Source organism: Drosophila sechellia, chromosome 3R, assembly GCF_004382195.2.
Source record: "Drosophila sechellia strain sech25 chromosome 3R, ASM438219v1, whole genome shotgun sequence".
Taxonomy (NCBI): Eukaryota; Metazoa; Arthropoda; class Insecta; order Diptera; family Drosophilidae; genus Drosophila; species Drosophila sechellia.
Genome location: NC_045952.1, coordinates 26,688,447 through 26,706,515, shown reverse-complemented (window position 1 = coordinate 26,706,515; position 18,069 = coordinate 26,688,447). Strand labels below are relative to the sequence as shown.

Genomic DNA, 18,069 nt, shown 5'->3' with positions numbered 1-18,069 from the left:
TACAGCCACAACAGTGACAACAGAGTACACTGCGGAAAAATAAGGAGTTTTCTTTCAACAACCTGTTACTATTCGACTGTGTCCAAGCATTCTGATGTTCCGTGCTGATATATAAATGTATATACATAAATTTTTCCCTGTGTACATGGTGAGCACTGAGCATTGACCAGTTTAGTTGGCTTCTCATTAAAGATTCAGTCTGGTTTCTGGGGAGGCGTAAATCAAGCCGGAACACCGTTCCCTTCACCAAACCGAAACAACATAATTTTATGTGAACTTAAATGCTCTTAGCTCGAGTGGCGACTAACTTAAGAATCGAACTGAAGAAATTTCTCGGCTTTTGAAGCCGCTTTCGCAAAGGCTGTTGCATATTTTATGCAACTCAACCGGTGAGTTGTCGGTCTTGTTTGACTTGAATAATTTGGCAAAGCGAATGAATTTTCCTTTCTGGTTTTTTGGCATGCCGCTTTTTGTTTATGGTTGACCGAGGTCAATTGCTGGCAAAGTTTAGCATGCATGCCGAAGAGACCGTAAATATTTTAAGGCCAGATGCCAAACTGTTGCATACTTATGCGAGTCGCCTGCGACGGACAGAGACGGCTGAAAGGCATTTCCATTATTAATGTCATTGAGGCTCTGCGAAAGGAACTCATCTCTCAACTGCTGCGTTGTGGAATTTTAATAAATCATTTCTCGTGAAATGCGTATCCAAAATGAAACGGAACGAAATCAAATGAAACGAATGAATGAATGTCTGTCCAGAGGTTGGGGGAAAGCCTCCAGTCCGGAATACAAAGCAAATTAGGATCGCTTAGCTGGGCCCACCAAGGAGGGGATTTATTTCAGTGGAAATATTTAAAAATGTCCGGGGGTATTCGGTTGCTGCGTTGTAAATCAAAATGCCAGGGCATTGGCAAAATATTAAAGTACAGCGAGGTGGAAGGCATCAAATATGTAAATTGCTCTTGGACTTGCTTTTCTGTACGGCGTTTATGCGAAGCCTTTTTTGAGAACACGAACCTAAATATAAAATAAAATATTTATTTTTTGAAATTCTTTATAATTCAATGTACATATTTAGGCATAACCGTGTTGCCATAAATTTATTTGTAGTACTGGGAAGCCGTTTCATGCATTTTATTGGACCAATGAAGCCGCTTTTCTCTAGACTATCAAAGAGTATAAATCAGCCAAATCACGATGCAACAAATGTTTCACAGACTCATGGAGTCTGAAAAAAAAGTCTCCCCACTTTGTGTAAATGTTGCTCGTCATGTGTGTGTTTTTTTAAGGGCCTGCATTTGGGACACTCTTGTCGGGCTCTCGACTTTAGTATTCATTTGTCAGATGAGCTACCATTTATTGAAAATATATATGTTTTTTCGCTTAGTCAGCGGAATTTCCTTTGATATCCGAAATCCGTTGAAATTGACGCAGATAGGGTTGTTAGTAGAGCAGATCTCCCATCATACTTGTAGTTAGATGGCTAATGGTCGAAAAGGACAACCCCCAAAGCCAACAACTTTTTCGCGCATTGTTTAATTTACAATTTGCGCATTAACTTTGTCACATAATTCTAATTAACGCTTTTAATTACTTTATGAGGCACTTTGCGCCGCACCCTAAAAAATATGTCTGCCTCAAATTGCCCGGGCAACAACGGCTTAAATGTCATCGCTGCTCCACCTTCCCCTTCAGCTCCATCTCCTGCCCACCTGGCCAAATGGCCAGGCATCCGCCGAGTGGTAGAGTAGAGGCGCCCACTATTTTCACGCTGATGTTGGCAACTGAGGCCGTGGCCAAAGCTGAAGCCGGGGCCTGGACAAAGTCATTAAATGCGACGCAAATTAGATTTATTGTACGCCACTGCACTTGCCAGGTGACTGCCGAGGTACACCTAGAGAAACTGGGGAGACAAATCAGCAATCACATAAAATGCATTAATTCATGACGATACTGATGATTTGCAAAAATAAACTTCTTGATTTCAAAAATTTTTTTAAATATTTTTAAAATTTCGGAGATCTTTAGCTGAGATTCAACATGAGCTATTGACCAGCTCTTGCATTTATTTGTTATCATTTTGCTAAGCCATAAATAATTATGGTTGATAAATAATTCAAGTGTAACTGTGGGTGGTTTAGTTGGTGGTATTCTGAGGTCCAATGCCGCGGTGCCGCTGCGGTTACCGCGTTGACCTGCCCAGCGAACGTGGTCCGCGGCCAGCCCCTGTCGCCGCCCACTTTTTGCTTAACAATAAATTTACATTAGCAGAATGTTACATATTTGCAGTGCTCGGAGCGCATTTTAAAAGCCGCCTCGGACAGCCTGCCAACATCCAACTGCCAACACCGCAGAAACATGCACGCACCACTAACTGAGCCGTGTCCTTTCGCCATTCATATGTGTGTGTGTATGTGTGTGTGTGCATGTGTGTTTGTGGTGAGTGCACTCACCGTTAACTTGCGAAATGATATGCAAATAGGGATAAATTCGTCACCCATTGTACGTCCTTCGCTTCGCTTCGCCCCGCCTGCCAACAAATCAACTAAGCTTAATGTCAGTGGACTGCAATTTTACTTTATTGCCACTCTAAGTAGGAAAATATTTCTGGCATGCAAGTCTGTGCATTCTTGCAATTCTCGAAAGCTATAAACTGAAGTTCAATCGTCAGTCAATTTTGGCACCTTTTATTGAGTTCGACAAACGTTACATTAAACTCGAAAACTTAGAATGGAAGCAGCTATCATGTTTCACTACTTGACCTATATCATATATTTGTTCGAACTTAATAGTAATTTTTCAAAAGAATTAAATTTCTAGTGAAAGCATCAAGCAAATTAAATTTCATATATGCTTTGTAGTCGTTTTATATTTCCCAATATTAAGTATATCTTTATACATATATCCAAAAGGTTTCATCTTAATTTACTGGTGAAAACATTTAGCAAATTAAATTCAGCTCATATATGCTTTGTACTGCCTGCAACATGTCTGCGCAGTGGGACTGAGAACCCGGTCAGGAAATCGTATCTCATAACTCACGTCATTTAATTTAGCAAATATCACGACCCCAACAAAAGCCATTGAATGCAACTGCTGCTGCTGCTGCTGCTGCTTTTGGCTTTCGGGAATCCCAGAGTCGGCGTAATGAAACAAGAAGCAGCAAGAAACTGGCCGAGATAAAGGCCAAAAGGAGGACGGGCGACGTGCAAAGCGAGACAAATGGCTGGATTTCGCCTAGATCTCCGGGTGCCTTGCAGTCGCAGTCGTCCTCTTTGGTCCTTTTTTGTTTCGGTGGGCAGGTGGCAGGTGTCAGGCGCATGAGTCTAGGCAATGCTGAAGTTTTCGCATAAACAAAGGCAAATATTGCGCACTTGTGCAATTTATATTGCAAAACAATTGTCATTAGAAAATGCCGCACGAACAAAAACGCCGCAGACAAAAGCGCCGTCGACGGTCGTCGGTCGACCCACCAAGGACCAAGCACAGAGCTCTCAGCTCCGAGCACTGAGCACAGAGCAGTGAGCAGGATCCAAGGACCAAAGGCATGGACTCGCCGAGGTAGCAACTGCAACTGTCACATGTGAAAGCGGGCTGTGCTGCAAAGCAAACGGCAGCAGCATTTTATGGCGCAGCTTAAGTGCTTCAAAAATTCCACGTAATGCACTCAAAGCAACGTCTGCCGACCGTCAGAGAGAACCAGCCCCCAGATCTGTCCCCATTCCGAGTCCCTCGCGTCCTGGCCCCAACACTACAGATGGCAAATAAGAAAACGTGCGAGGAGCAGCGCAAATTAAAGCCATTGCCGGTTGGATTCCGCCTGCACTGAACTAAAGTTTGAGATACTTTGGGATGTGCGCTGGAAACCATTTAATTAGCTGGAAATAATGTATGGATTCTAATCAGTTGAGTGTCTTGGCAATATATTGTTAATTTATTCATTGAAAATCTAATCGTATGCTGATATATGCTATATGTGTTATCTCATGCTATCATAAGTTTCTGATACTTTATAATATGGTCTGCTTCGAACTATAACTCTTGACTAATTACAATACATTTATGTGAAGTCCCAGCGAATTAGAAGCTCAATTTCTCGCTGTGAAGTGATTCCTTACCTGCTGACAGAGCAACGTGTTCCAGGTCTTCCCTTGCCGTTTCCTTTGCCTTCAGTTGACTCTACTCAACTCCACTCCACTCCAGTCCGCCTCCCGTGTGTCATCCGTCCGCTGCTCCTTTTTCATCGCTCAGCGAGTGCTGTGCGGCATTTTCTTCATTTAGGTTTTTGTCTGTGCGATTTTCACACACTTTTTGTTCATTAGTGGATAATGAACAATTGCAGTATTATGACAGCGCCAGCAGAAGCAAAAGCTGGAGCACAAGCAGCTTCCGTGGCAGTGCAATGCAGTTGAGTAGAATTCTCTTCTTCTCGGTGGCCGGAGCATTAGCAGCCGGCATCTGGCCGGTTTTTCACCTCTCGCTATCCGGACGCAAGCATTTTTATTAAAATTCCATGTCAGAACCATTAATTTTCCCGCACTGTGCACTCGCTCCATTCGCCTCGTCCTGGTTTTTATGCAACGACTGGTTTTGTTCTCTTTTCGGTTTTAGATGTTTTGCCGGTTGTTGGGTTAAGTTTTGGTCGCTTTTATTGCAGCTTCTGAGCAGGCTGTGCGCTTGTTCTTTAATAAAGTCTCTGGATAGGAATTAATAGCTTTTCGTGTCGAATCCTTCATGTTTTTATGGCGAAAGGAGATGGCTGGCTATGTGATGGTGGGCTGGGGACTGGACATCTCTTGTCCCCGCAGGAGTGCGTTCAATATGCAAATGATCCGGCTCGGATGGCCCGTATCTGGGGGCACAATCAAAGTTTTGTTTGGCACATTAAACCACAGCTGGCAATTAATTTGGCTTAGTTTAGTTTAGTGCACTTCCGTTGCGCACAGCGGCCATTTTGTCGCAACGCCGGATGGACATCAGCCATTCGCCAGCAGCTGCAGCGGCAACGGCAACGCCGGCGAATTCATGACCGCTCAAAAGCAGCTTTAGTTTTTATTACCATTAAAAGTGGGCGGTGCCTCCCACTTCCCGCTGCTGCCACCAAAAAACAGAATGTCGCTCATAACTCAAAGGCATAAACACACAGAAACGGCACATGTAGGGGTATGAGTGCACTTGGCAAAAATTAAACTTATTAAATTATAGGAACCTGAAAAGAGAATAACTTTTTTATATTTCCCCGAAGTTTTCTAACCAATAGCTTGTACCAAACCGCATGAGTTTCAGCCTCGATCAAGCCTCTTCCAATTATTTTGGCGTTTACGATTACGAATCATTTTCCCAGTGTAGCTATGGGCCCCCAACTGAGTCTTTCGGGGCATCATGTATTTAACAATTTTGGCAATGCTCTTTGCTGGCATCACCTGAAATCCAGCCCTCGGCCCAGTGTCCTCAAGCCCCGCACTCGCATACCCGTGACCCTATTGTCCACTCGCCGGTTCAACGGCGGCTTTGAAAGCCAAAACTGAAATCAACTAACAACATTAACATGGCAAAGCAATTTCCACGCATCCAGCGAGGATGTGGAGCAAAAGGAGGAGGACCCGGACCTGGCCCTGGACCTGGATCTGGTTTTTGGGCCACACACATAAGCAGACAATAAGCGAGCTCTCTGCCATTCGTGATGACTGCAACGGTGGTGCTGGTGGTTATTGCATATGCACACACCATATACCGCGCACCACACCTTCGCCTCTCGCAGGGCGACATGGGTTAAACAGGCGAGAGTCCTGCCTGCAGAGAGTGTGCCAAAAAAGATGGGCATAGTTGCCGCCGGCATCCTGGAGTTGGAGCTGCATTTAGGTACTCAAGCGCCGTTGTCATAGTCATTTGCCATGCGAACGGGTCTGGGTTGGTAGCGATGGTTTTAGGTGTGTTAGCCGGGCTACAGATCGGCCCTTTGGCTTTCTATCCAACAGCGTCACATATGCTCCTAACGATAATAGTTTTCTGCGTAATTTGTTCGCAATTTTAGAGGAAGCTCCGTCGGATATCGCGCTAAAAACTTAGGCCACGCATCGGATCCAAGCCCGGCTTTTTGGGCAGGCGGTTGCAGTTAGAGTGGGAGTTTCCCGACGTTGCGTATAATTTAGTAGCCCAGCGGAGGACCCACTGGGTGGGTTATTGCGCAGATAAATAGGGAGTGCACTGAGAAAGGTAACCAAAAGTGAAAACAGTATATTCTTTAAAATTAAATTAAAAATTAAAAAGCGCAGAATAAACACTTACACACCAAAAGTAATGAAGCAGGACCTCTTTACTTTTGAAGAGTTAAGTCCTACAAAATTTATTTTATTTGATGCTCTCTAATCTTAAATTCCTTACAGCATTCATGTCTACAGATAAACCAAGCGGTGTCGTCCTTTGCTTGCCGACACTTTTCGCTGCGACTCGTTAAAATTAATTTCAATTTGGCCCTGCTCCACAACGCCTTCGGTCCGCGGCCACCAATGGGTTAAGATAGTGGGAATGGCAGGACTTTCTCTCTATCTCCGCACGTGTCACCGATGCCGCCGCCGTGGCCGCATCCTGCGTAGCTTTATAAACAATTTTGAATTTTGCGGTTGTGCGAAAATTAATGGATGCCTCGCTCTTGTGCGGTTTTTGGCCGCGCTTCCAGACACGCCCCCTTGGCGCTCCGCCGCCCTCCGGTAAATTTTAGCATTTTGTCATTAGCGTTTGCTTTCCGAAAACGAGATTGTTGTTTGTCGTTGCGGCGGTGGTGCAATGTTGGTGGTGCGATTTCGCAGCTTAATGGCGGGTGAACTCTACACTGGAAAAGCAGCTGTGTTAGATTCAGATCAAACTCAAAGTATATTCAATGATATATGATACTACTACTTGCATTTCATATTAATTGTACCTAATCTGATATTAAGTAGTAGACCTCAATCGCATTCTGTGGGTTCATACGTCCTTCCTGTGCTTATTTACCACAACCCGAGGGAAACGGAGTGCAATCAATTAATGCAGCAGCCGACGCCGAAGATGGCTCACACACATAAAAATGTTTCCCCGGAGTTTTGATTGTGGTGGTGGTCGTGGAGGTGCAGCACGAGTGCAGTTTCCACATGTGACTATGTGTGTGTGTGTGTGTGCTATGAATAAGACAGGACGAAAACTTGGGCTTTTGACTTTGGCAGCGCCATGGAGCCGAGTCAGGCAGCCAGGCACGGTTAATAAAACAGACAAACACTCAAACTTTTGCTATAAAAATTTCCAGCTAGTGTGTGTGAGCGAGTTTTTTAAGTTGCCAGCGTTGTTTGCTTGCTAAACAAGTGCTATTAAAAGAGCATAAAAAGGTGGAAGGTGAATTGCGATTTGGGGAGCGGGGAATGGGGGATGGGGCCAAAGACAAAGGAAACCCACCCAGCCTTCAGGCATCGTTAAGGTCCTGGCTGGCTGGTAGCAGGATGTGCCGCTCCCTGTGCCGTAATAAGCCCCGGCAAATCTTCATGCAAACTCAGAGTTTTTATATTTGGCAGCTTAGGTGCACTTCTGCAGTTGTCCTTTTGGCGTTCTTAATGCACTGCACGGCGAAAAAAATGTATAAAAATGGGAAAACAAAAGCCGGAGCGGAGCCACTACATGATGCAGTGAAATTTTATGCGCTTAGTTTTTATTGCGGAATATTTTGCATGGCAGGGCAGTATAAAGAATTATCCACTAAAACTGTTGTAAAGCGAGTCAAGTGTTTGTTAAGAAGTACAGCTTACAGCTCTCCCTAACTCGAGAGCCGACCGAAACTTTGGCCCCGACCCTTTTACGGTGCACCCAATTTCGAGCTCAATGCGTTTGCGTTTGTGCGGCCAACGGGGCGTATGAGTAACATGTGCACTTTATGGAGGGTAGGGGCCTATTTGTTTTATTTATATTTCGCCGCGCTGTGCCATTTTGAGCGCGCATATTAAACAGGACATGGCTGTTTGTGTGGCCATGGCATCACGACTGGCAGGCCAGCGGGCAGGATAACACGGAGGCCCAGAGGAGACACGGCCAAAGTGCAAAATGCAGTAAAATATTGAAATTGTACAGTTCCCGTTGTGCAATGAGCCGCAATGCCAGCGACGTTTCAGTGTTCTCTCTGCACTATTTTTATATTTTTTTTTCTGTGCACTCACATGTGGGGAAGAATTTTGATTTTACGTGACTGGCATGCGACGATTGCTGTGGGAGGGAGGGGTGTGGGCCACTTCCATACTGAAAAATAAAATGGTTTGAATCGAAACATTCGGCGCTCGATTCTGGGTGGGTGGGTGACTTTGGAGCAGCTTTTCTCTTATTTCCAATTAGCATTGCAAATTCATTTGCAGTTTATCGGGCTGAAATAATTCCATAGAACCCTGGGTGGAATCACCAATAATTTGAAGTTCAGCAAATGCATCCATTCAGGCATTGATGTGTGATTACTGGCAATAAATGTATTGTTCCATAAGCCATTACCCTTTATTAAGGTTTCGAGATGTCTCAAATTTATTATTGGTGTCATTTATAGGCCATAGGTCATAGAAATGTTATTAATCGATAAGTATGGACCACAATTAGTAAATCAAATCTCCTTTCTGGTAATTCGATTCAAAACCCCTTTCCAGGATCCCCAAGAAAATAAGAAGACGTCAAGGCATTTGTTTTTAATTTTGTTTTTCTGTTTTTTGATTAACATTTTTCCGTTTTATTTGATTATTTCTCTCTTGCTCGGCTGCAATCGCTGGCAGCGCCTTTTTCTATGCATGTATTAACGTGTTTGCAGCCACACACTCAAGTGTGCGTAAGTGTGTGTGTGGTTGTGTGTGATTGCGTGGGTGTTGGTGTGGGCATTAATGTGTATTTGTTAGTTTGTTCCGGGGGCTTCGTTCGGTTTGATTGAATTGGATAGGCTTTTGATAGGCGCTTAACATAATTATGGCATTTTGCTTGCACACTTTTCATAATTCTCTTTTTCATACTGTTTGTTTGTTTGTTTATGTTTCGCTCTCCGATTTTCCTGCTGCTGTCACAAATGCAATTACATAGGCGAGTGGCTGGGTTGGTGGTTTGGATCTGATGGGCGCTATTTAATGATCTATCATATGTCTGCGCTGGGCCTTTGCAAAAACAGATGCTCTCCTGCCGCGTTGTTTGCTCTAGGCTTTGGTTTTTTTGTTTGTTTTTACATGTATATGCAAATATTAATACAATTTCCTTTTAGTTAGTTTGCCTTTGTTATGCGCACATATATCTTGTTTTTAATTATATGTTTTTTAGATATACCTTTTTCATATTTTTATATGTACATACACAACATTGAATCATTTATTTATATTTCTTTTGCTTACACCATAACTATGTTTATATAATTAAATATAATTATGCTATTATGTATATGTCGTAGAGTATTTCTGATTTTTTCATCCGTCTCATTAAATTTATTTCGTAATTTTACCATAATTTTCCAACATTTCCAACATACGTTCAGCTACAATTTTATTTAATTTTCATTGGTTTTCCATATATTTTCATTATTTATATATTTATATTTACGCATAGCTTGCTCTGACACACAGTTTTCTTGTCTGCTCAAATAACATTTAGTATATATATATATATGTATGTATATATATATGTATGTATATATATATATATATATATATGTATGTATATATATAGGTGTATATATATAGATTTGTATATATGTAAAGTGATGCATCCGTCGATGCACAGTTTGTCGTTGGCTTTCAAAAACATGTTATGCCAAGTTGAAAAAATAAATCAGTTTCCTTTGTCCGTAACATCGATTTGCTCTCATCACAACTTATAGAAATTAGACTCGCTTCTTTTGGCTCCACTCCAATTATCCAATTGAAAGATTTCTAATTTTGATTTCTCCGTTTTAGCATTATGAATTAGTTTTTCTCAATTTTTGTTTTCTTTGGTTTGTAAAAAATAGTTTACAATTTGTATTCGCTTTCGTTTTCCGTTTCTTAGCCGTTTTGCCTTTGTAAATACCATAAATAATTGTGTTTAGGTTTACATTTTAATGTATAGTGTTACAGTTACTCTTACGATTCTTAGCTACACATTGACTACATTTTGTATTTTGCTTTTGCTACACGTTTTTCTTTCATATCCTTTTCTAAATATTTCGCTATTTCCTTAGTTTCTTATAGGTTACCTTAATACATTTACACGTTACACAAACACAGATACATGAATAAGGATCCTTACGTGTGAGTGTGCGTGCTTGCGTATGCGTGTGCTTGTTTGTGTGTATGTGTAGTAGCCTCTTCTATGGGTATCGTTTAGGATATATAGTTTGATCTAGTCATGGGTCCATCTACATATATATATATATTCTCTGGCTCAATCGATCCGTTCTGTTTTCAGTGCAATTATCTACTCGATTTCTGGTGTGTTTCTCATTTTCGGGTTCGGTTTAGTTGTCGGTGCTTAACTCAGTTAGTACATTTACTTTGATATTCCTCTAGATAATGCTGGATAACACTCATAGTCGTGACTCAACTGATCGATGCTAATGGTGGGCCAGTCGAATGGCCCTTGACTACTTGCTAATTCTTAGGCCTATGCACATCGATATATCGGTGAAATGATCATCGGAATGGAATCTAGTGGAAAATCATCGGTTCTGTGAATTTCATAGAAGATGGGGCAAATTTTCCCAAATGAGTTCTCAGTCAACAAATCATATTTCTCTTAACCTTTTGTTTGTTTGCTTAGTCTACGCTTAAATATTAGTTTTCGGTTTGTTATACTTTCTTTTGCTATCTGAAACGTAAGCCCTGGTAAATCAAAACCACTCTCTTCGTAGCACCCACTCTATTCTTACTCTGGTATATACATACCTACATACTCGCGTATATGTTTATACCTACTAAAATACATTTAGAGCTTCTCGTGTTATCATTATTAATATTTTTCTTTTTGACTGAGGCGATTTCCTCGAACCACAGGAAAGTCCCTCAAAAATAGACACAAATAACACACATTTAAACTTTGGTTTTCGGGTTAACCGTCTTGGTTTATCGATTGATTAGATCAACTTTGGATTCGACTATTGCACTTTCTGGCCTGTGTGGTTGCTGCTGTCGCCATGGCGTATACTTAATCTAGGGTAAGATTTCGTTTACGTGTATGCTGCACCCTTCTACACTTCGGACATGCCATAAACCTGAGCCACTGGTGGTTGTTGCTGCTGTTGCTGCGGCTGCTGCTCGTTGTTTGCGACCTGCTGCTGCTGCTGTTGCTGCTGCACCCAGTGCGATGGATAGTACAGTTGGTGGATATAGTGCTGCTGCTGCTGATGCTGGTTGTGTGTGTGCTGCTGCTGCTGCAGTTGGTGGTGCTGCAGCTGCTGCGTTTGGTAGGGCGGCTCCTTCACATATTCGCCGGACGTCTGCTGCTCATGTTGCTGCTGCAGCATCTGCTGCTGCTGCTGCTGTTGTTGCTGCTGCTGGTGCTGCTGTGTGGGATACATGGCCATCCCTCATGGCAGCTACACGAGCAGACTGGGCGCCATCCACTCGTCCTCCGCCAGCTAAACGATGTACAATCGTTAGGCACCGCCTAATCATCGAATTCCTTGAGCACTCACCTGTGGACTAACCTGGAACTGCTGCATCGGATAGGCGACCACTCCGGCCGCCTGCGGCAATGCGCTGCCCACGCTCTGTGTGATCTGCGGCGCAGTGGCTGCCGCTGCACTGGCCAGCTGAGGCTGGGGCGGCACACTCTGCCAGGTGCCGGGCAGCTGGACGCCCATTCTGAAGCGACAAAGAATAGAGAGGGCATAAATAAAGCGTATAACTAACACAAATTATTAAAATGTATTCATGTATTTCTTTGTTACAGCTTAATCCCTTGCTGCCCCGATCTGGATCTCAAACTCACCCCATGTATCCCGCCTGCTGGTAGCCGGCGAATTGACCGTAGGTGAATCCCTGCATGCCCTGCAGGAACTGTCCGGGCTGAAGGGCACTGGCGGGGGCTGCCGCCGGATATGTGGGTGCCGGCGGGTACCAGTATCCGGCCACCTGCTGTCCATAGGCAGCCGCTGCGGCCGCCGCTGCCGCCGAGCCGAAGGGGAATCCCTGGGCCAAGGCCCCACCGGCAATGGCCGACATGTGGTTGGGGTCACCACTCTCCTTGCCCCACGCACACTTCACCGGCTGCTGGTTGATCTCCGTATTGTTAACGGCCACGATGGCGTGGGTGGCCGCCTCCTTGGTGGAGAAACTGAGAGGTGAGAGAACAAATTTATGCTTAATATATAAGGCTTAAATTCGTATAATTAATATCGTTTAATAATGGAAAAAAACGGAACAAAAATATAAAATTAAATTTTAAAATAAGCATTTTAAATATTTAATTTATAACTAGCTATCAGATATATCTTGAGCACATTCACTACTGGATTTTTGCTTTTTAAAAGCAGGCAGCAGATTGGCCTGGTTTAATTTCCGCTTAACCCGCTGCGGCAACAAAGCGCAAAAGTGATACAAGCCTCTGTGGAATTATTCCGTTGTTGCTGGATTGGTTATAATGATGCAGCAACTCTGCCACAGCTGCTGCTGCACTTGTAGTCCCCGAGCTCATTATGTTACAAAATGCCAAACAATGCCTCCGCTGCGCACCGCCTCCTGCCTCCTGCCTCCGCCCGTTCTCTCACTTTCTCCTCGACTTTCTTTTCCCCTTCGTCGCTGTTTTTTGCATCACGTTTGCAACACACAAATGAGTTTTGGAGCAGTGCACAAAAGGCGCCCATGGACATGGCCAGTAACTGCAATGCGTTTGTTGCCCACCCTCCGCACTCATCACACTTCACACATACACTTGACAAAAAAGGCTACTAATATACGAAAGTAAGGAGTTTTCATGAATGAAAACATTTAATTTTTCTCGTCTAAACTATTTTGAGTATAACATTGTTATTGAAGAGCGGTAGTTTTGTAAAAGTAATATATTTGTATTTATATTTCAGGTCACCCATATTTTTGCTCAGTGAGCGAATCCTATCCGTATCTGCCCTTTTGGTTGCGGTGGGGTGAACTCAGTCCGTCGTGGGCCAACGGCTGCCATTAAAACCCTATCAGCATTCGTGACGGCAGCTGCGATCTCCACCGCCAAAACCACCAGCACCACCGGTACCCAGCCAACTCTGCGCCTCCTGCACCGCCGACTACTTGGCTGGGGGTTTATTCCCCCACTTTTTTTTTTTAGTTTTGGTTTTTACTCTTTGCCGTGCCATCGTTGTCGTCGCTGTTATTGCGGTTCATTGTTCTGTTTGTAACTTCAAATTTGCCTCTCGATGTTGCTGTTGTTGCATTCCTTGTTATTGTTGTCGAGTGTAAAAGTGTTGTTGATTTATTAACGGCGAGCGGTTTGGATGGGGGCCACGCACACATTTATATGGCGTGGTGTGTGTGCATCGGCGACGATGACAATGGAAACACACCGATGACACCGCAGACCGCAGCACACGCACACCCATGCAGGCGGCAAATCAAAATGGCGGGCCACAAAGGGTTAATGTGCAGCACACTTATAGGGGCACAGAAAATGGGGAAAGATTGCTCCATTATTTGATCGATTGCCTGATCGCTTATTCTACGGTGGGGTACTTCAGAAATATGGGAGCACACAAAATATAAAATTCTAATATGAATAACACATATGTTTAAGAAGCAAATGAAAATGTTTTAATTTGTAAATGAAGTATCTTTTACATATTAAGTACTTATGGACAGTAGAGTTCTTAATCTTACTTTTATACATGTAAATATCGTTTCCTGTCAACTTACCGCACGAATGCGTATCCTTTGTCCTTGAAGACCCGTATCTCCTGTATTGTGCCATACGGCGAGAAGGTCTTCTGCAGAATCTCCTCGTTGAGGAATCCGGAGAGGGCTCCGTTGATGCCTCCACAGTAGACAGTGCAATTGGTGGGGCTGCTCTGGTTGTAGACCTCGTCAAAGGTCAGCGGCTTGGCGTTCACTGTGGAAGAGCGAGATGTGACATTGAGACGCGGGATGGCTTGGTGGTTCGGATAGGTTGCTCTGATGGAATGGGATACTCACTGTCTGCCTTGGTTGCCGGCGGCTTTCGTGTGGCCCAATTTGTGCGTATCGAGCGCGAACCCAGCCATTGGCCATTCATTGCAGTGATGGCGGTTTCCGCCTCCTGCAACGAGCCAAATTAAATGGAGAGCGCAATTAGCTAAGAGCCCATTCCATTTACGCGGGCTTGTCTAGCCGCTTAAGCCGCTTACGGCGGCTGCTAAGTCGCCTTGAAAGACTGCTCCTGGTTTTTAAGTAGAGATCCCAGCCCAAAATTTATAAACAAACAGCTCAGAAAGTGTTAAGGCAGAAGCAACAAAAGTATCAAGCACTTGAAAAAATATAATTATCCCCTAACTACTCGCAATCCTATCGAACGAGATTAAATTCTTAACAATTTAATGAGAAGTTATCTCTATTAAATGATTAAACTGTTTTTTCATTATTTATACTATGAAAATGTTAGTGCAATAATAATTTTTTTGAGTGCTTAAGCAGAGACGAAAAAATGAAAAAGAACGTGGAAAACAATCGCGTTGGAAAGTTGCTCCTTGTGGTTAGCAGGCGACATTGTTGCTGCTGCTCTTTGATTTTCCTTGGCTGCGTTTGTGTAAAGTAAAGTAAAGTAAAGGAGGGGCAAAGTGGGTGGTAGGAGGAGGAGGCAAGGGGCTGACTCTATACGTAGCATTTACAAGGCCGTGCACAAATTATAATTTCAATTTCGCATAAAAGGTAATTCGTGCGTATCAAACGTGATTCATGCCGAAATGATTGCAACTGCCAGGAGGTCTTGCATGCAGTCTGCTTTCCCCGTGTGTATATGTATGTGTGTGTGCGCTTGAGAGTGTTTCCGTGTATGTGTGGTGGGCGTTTCATAGCAATTTACTTGCGGCACACCAAAAGACCGAAGACCGAAACCGAACGGAGCCGGCTAAAGCAATGCAATGCAATAATGGCATTTGCGGCGCTGCAGACGCTGCAGCTGCTCATTGCACGTCCCTTAAATGGCGGCAAAGTCGAATCCGCATCCGGATACGACTGCGGCTGGCAGCAACTGTAACTAGGCACCTACAACAGCCCACCCACCAGCGTGCCAGACACCAGGCCACCGGCCCACCTTCCATCCTTTTTCCTTTCTTTTTTCCATTAATTTTCCTACTCTTTGTGGCGGCTACGTGCAGCGCTCGAAATCAGCGTTGACGTGCACCGGCTGAAAAACGACGTTTTCCAACCGAAAGTAGACTCGAACTTTGAGAGGGAAAAACTTTCGAGGGTTTTCAAGAGCAGATCTCATTCGAGGGGGCCTGTAATTGCTAAGCGTTTATAGACCGTATCCATATTTAAATAAGTTACCATATATCCTTGATTTCTGACAATCTTTTTCAGAACTAGATCAATTGAACTGAACAGAACAGGATCTTGTACAAATTCATTAATTTTCACAGAGCTCCTGGGGTTAAAATATAAAAATTGCGCATTAAAGTCGTTTCTTAAATAGCTTTTACGTGGTACTTAAAATCCCACAGCGTAAATTGCTGTGTATTGGTTTTCTTGGCCCTGTAATTTAACCACTTGAGTAAGAGTCAACAATTGAGTGCTTGCCCCGTCAGCGATAAACCATGCAACTGTCGCCCAACTTTGTCAGTAATTTAATGTCTGCATGTGTGAGTGCCAGGATGTGTGTGTGTGTGGACTCCCATGTTTGCCAGTGTGCGTTTGTTCCCGGGCAACGTCGCTCAGTTTGCGTGCGTGCGCATTTTTATGCATTGCCAGTTGCATTTTTCATATTTGCATAAACTATAAATTTTACATTTTTTAAGCGATACGCATCGTTGATTACATATACACTCACGTTCCCTCACAGCACAAACAGCAACAACAAAAACGACAGCAATGGCAACCACAACAAGAACAAGTCCTGCAAACAATACCACAATGCCCATCCCTCGTCCTGCGATTTTCTTCCGGGCATGAAATGTTATTTAAATATTTCACCAATGACTTTACGGCAGCTTAAAGCCTAGCCTTTTTCGCCCGATTGTTCGTCCTTCGCAGCGGAAAACATCATTCAGGATTTATCAAAGGACAGACACTTCAAGTGCAGTTACAAGTGCAGTTGTGCCGCTTTCTTCTTTGCCAATTCCAATTGCAATCGCATGTGTCAATGAAAATTGTCTTGCCATGATTGTGTGTGGATTAGAGAAATGAGTCGGGGAGTTTGTTAGAACAACTTTGGTCCTGGCTAATGCAATGGCCAAGAGCAGACACACACACACACACACAAAAACTTGTCCTAACTGCAACGGACATTTTCGGTCGAGTTTTCCAGTTTTTCCAGTTTCCCCAGCTTTGACAAGTCTTTGAAGCCAGGAAACTTTATCAATCATTTTGGTGGCAAATTGTTTAGAAAACAGGAAGTGTATGCTGGTGAAAGAAGAAAGCAAGTTAACAGGATAATGGCTGAAAAAAATAACTAAAATAATAGTACTTGGGAGGAGGGCAATTTTGCATTGCTTAAAGCTCGATTCGAAGACAATAATTCTATTAGGACCAACAATTTTCTTCTCATAGTTAATCCACCTCGACACAGAAATCTTCAAGCATCCTTAATGAGTTGATTATAACACAATTTCGGGCCTCAAGAGCCCCTCCAGTAATTTGCCAATTCATCTTGCTCAAAATGGGAGCCCGACGACCGCAATATGGCACCCACTACGACTTGTCGAACTATTTATGAAAGTCCGACCCAAAAACCGAATCCAAACCAAAACTGTTGTTGGCAAGAATGCCTAGGCTAATTGCAAATCTACGGCATTGGATCAAGTCTGCAGACAGACGACAATGGGAATTGGCCCGGGTTTTAGCCCATTTCGCATCATTGGTGGAGCGACACATTTTCTTTGTGTGCGGTTTTGCCTGTTGTTTGTTGACTGGGCGAAATTAATTAATGGTGAATGGCAAATTTGCAGCTAATAGGAGGAAAACTTGAATCGTTTTCTGGTCTGTCGCTGTGACAACCAACTTGGCGTACACTGAACAAAAATAAGCTTAACTGAGGTGCTATAGTTAATCGGAATTGGAGCTCATACGCGCACATGTCATAATATTTAGTTTCTATACCGTTTCTAGTTTTAACTCGCCTTTTATTAAAACTTCAGGCCTGCTTCGAAGTTTTTCCTTGTCGCTGGAAAATTTCCTAAATGACAACTTCCGCCTTCGAGATAAGTTAATTAATTTTCATGGACATGGCTGGCTGAAAACTTTTCCCCCTCCGCGACACTCAAATTTAAGAACATTTTTCACTGCGTACAGATTGAATTTTCAGCGAAACTTGTGTAAAGTCAATTCGAACCGAGAGTGAGACCCGGGTCTTTTGTAAATATTGATTACTTGATAAGGCGCAGAATCCTTTAATGCTGCGTTCCGTGGACGGACCATGGCTAACAACGGAAACGAGCTGGGATGGACCAAAGTTTCCAGGGGGGGCGGTGTGGTGGAAACAAGACCAAAAAGGCGAAATACCTTCATTAAGCGAATGAAGAAAAGCAAAAGTAAGTTGAAGAATTTTTAAGTGGTTTAAAAGGGTTTTGTCATACTTTTCATGTGGATCTCGACGGGATCAGGAACCCTTTATCTTACGCCACAAAATGGTTGATGCCGCTGGTTGCGGCTGACGTTTCGTGTGTATACAAAACACGGTAAGCCGAAAGCAAGACATTTTAAATGTTTATTAAAACAATAAGGAAATGGTTTGTGCCGAAAACGGAAAAGGTCCAGGCGGAAAAGGAAAAACTGTAGCGAAAGAAGGTGAAAAAAGGGCAGCTCGGCACACAAAAAGGGGATAATCCCCACCCGCACAAATAGACGACACCCTTGGCACATGGACACATTCAGGGAAAATAAGAAGGTTCTGGCTTTTCTAACGGCGACCGTTTTGTCTTAAAAAGGTAGCAGACGC

General features: G+C 43.4%; 1 protein-coding gene across 2 annotated transcripts in view; it reads right to left on the bottom strand.

Moving 5' to 3' along the window:
- Positions 1-11,460: 11,460 nt before the first annotated feature.
- Positions 11,461-18,069, bottom strand: part of LOC6618748 (nucleolysin TIA-1) — an 84,461-nt gene continuing 77,852 nt past the window's right edge. For both annotated transcript variants that reach the window (XM_032721798.1, XM_032721799.1), the window contains exons 5-9: positions 14,133-14,235; positions 13,857-14,049; positions 11,947-12,291; positions 11,651-11,819; positions 11,461-11,593 (exon numbers count right to left, since the gene is read on the bottom strand). In XM_032721798.1, the coding sequence (XP_032577689.1) occupies positions 11,552-11,593; positions 11,651-11,819; positions 11,947-12,291; positions 13,857-14,049; positions 14,133-14,235 (852 nt within the window). In that variant the 3' untranslated portion in view covers positions 11,461-11,551. The remainder of the gene's footprint in view (positions 11,594-11,650; positions 11,820-11,946; positions 12,292-13,856; positions 14,050-14,132; positions 14,236-18,069) is intronic.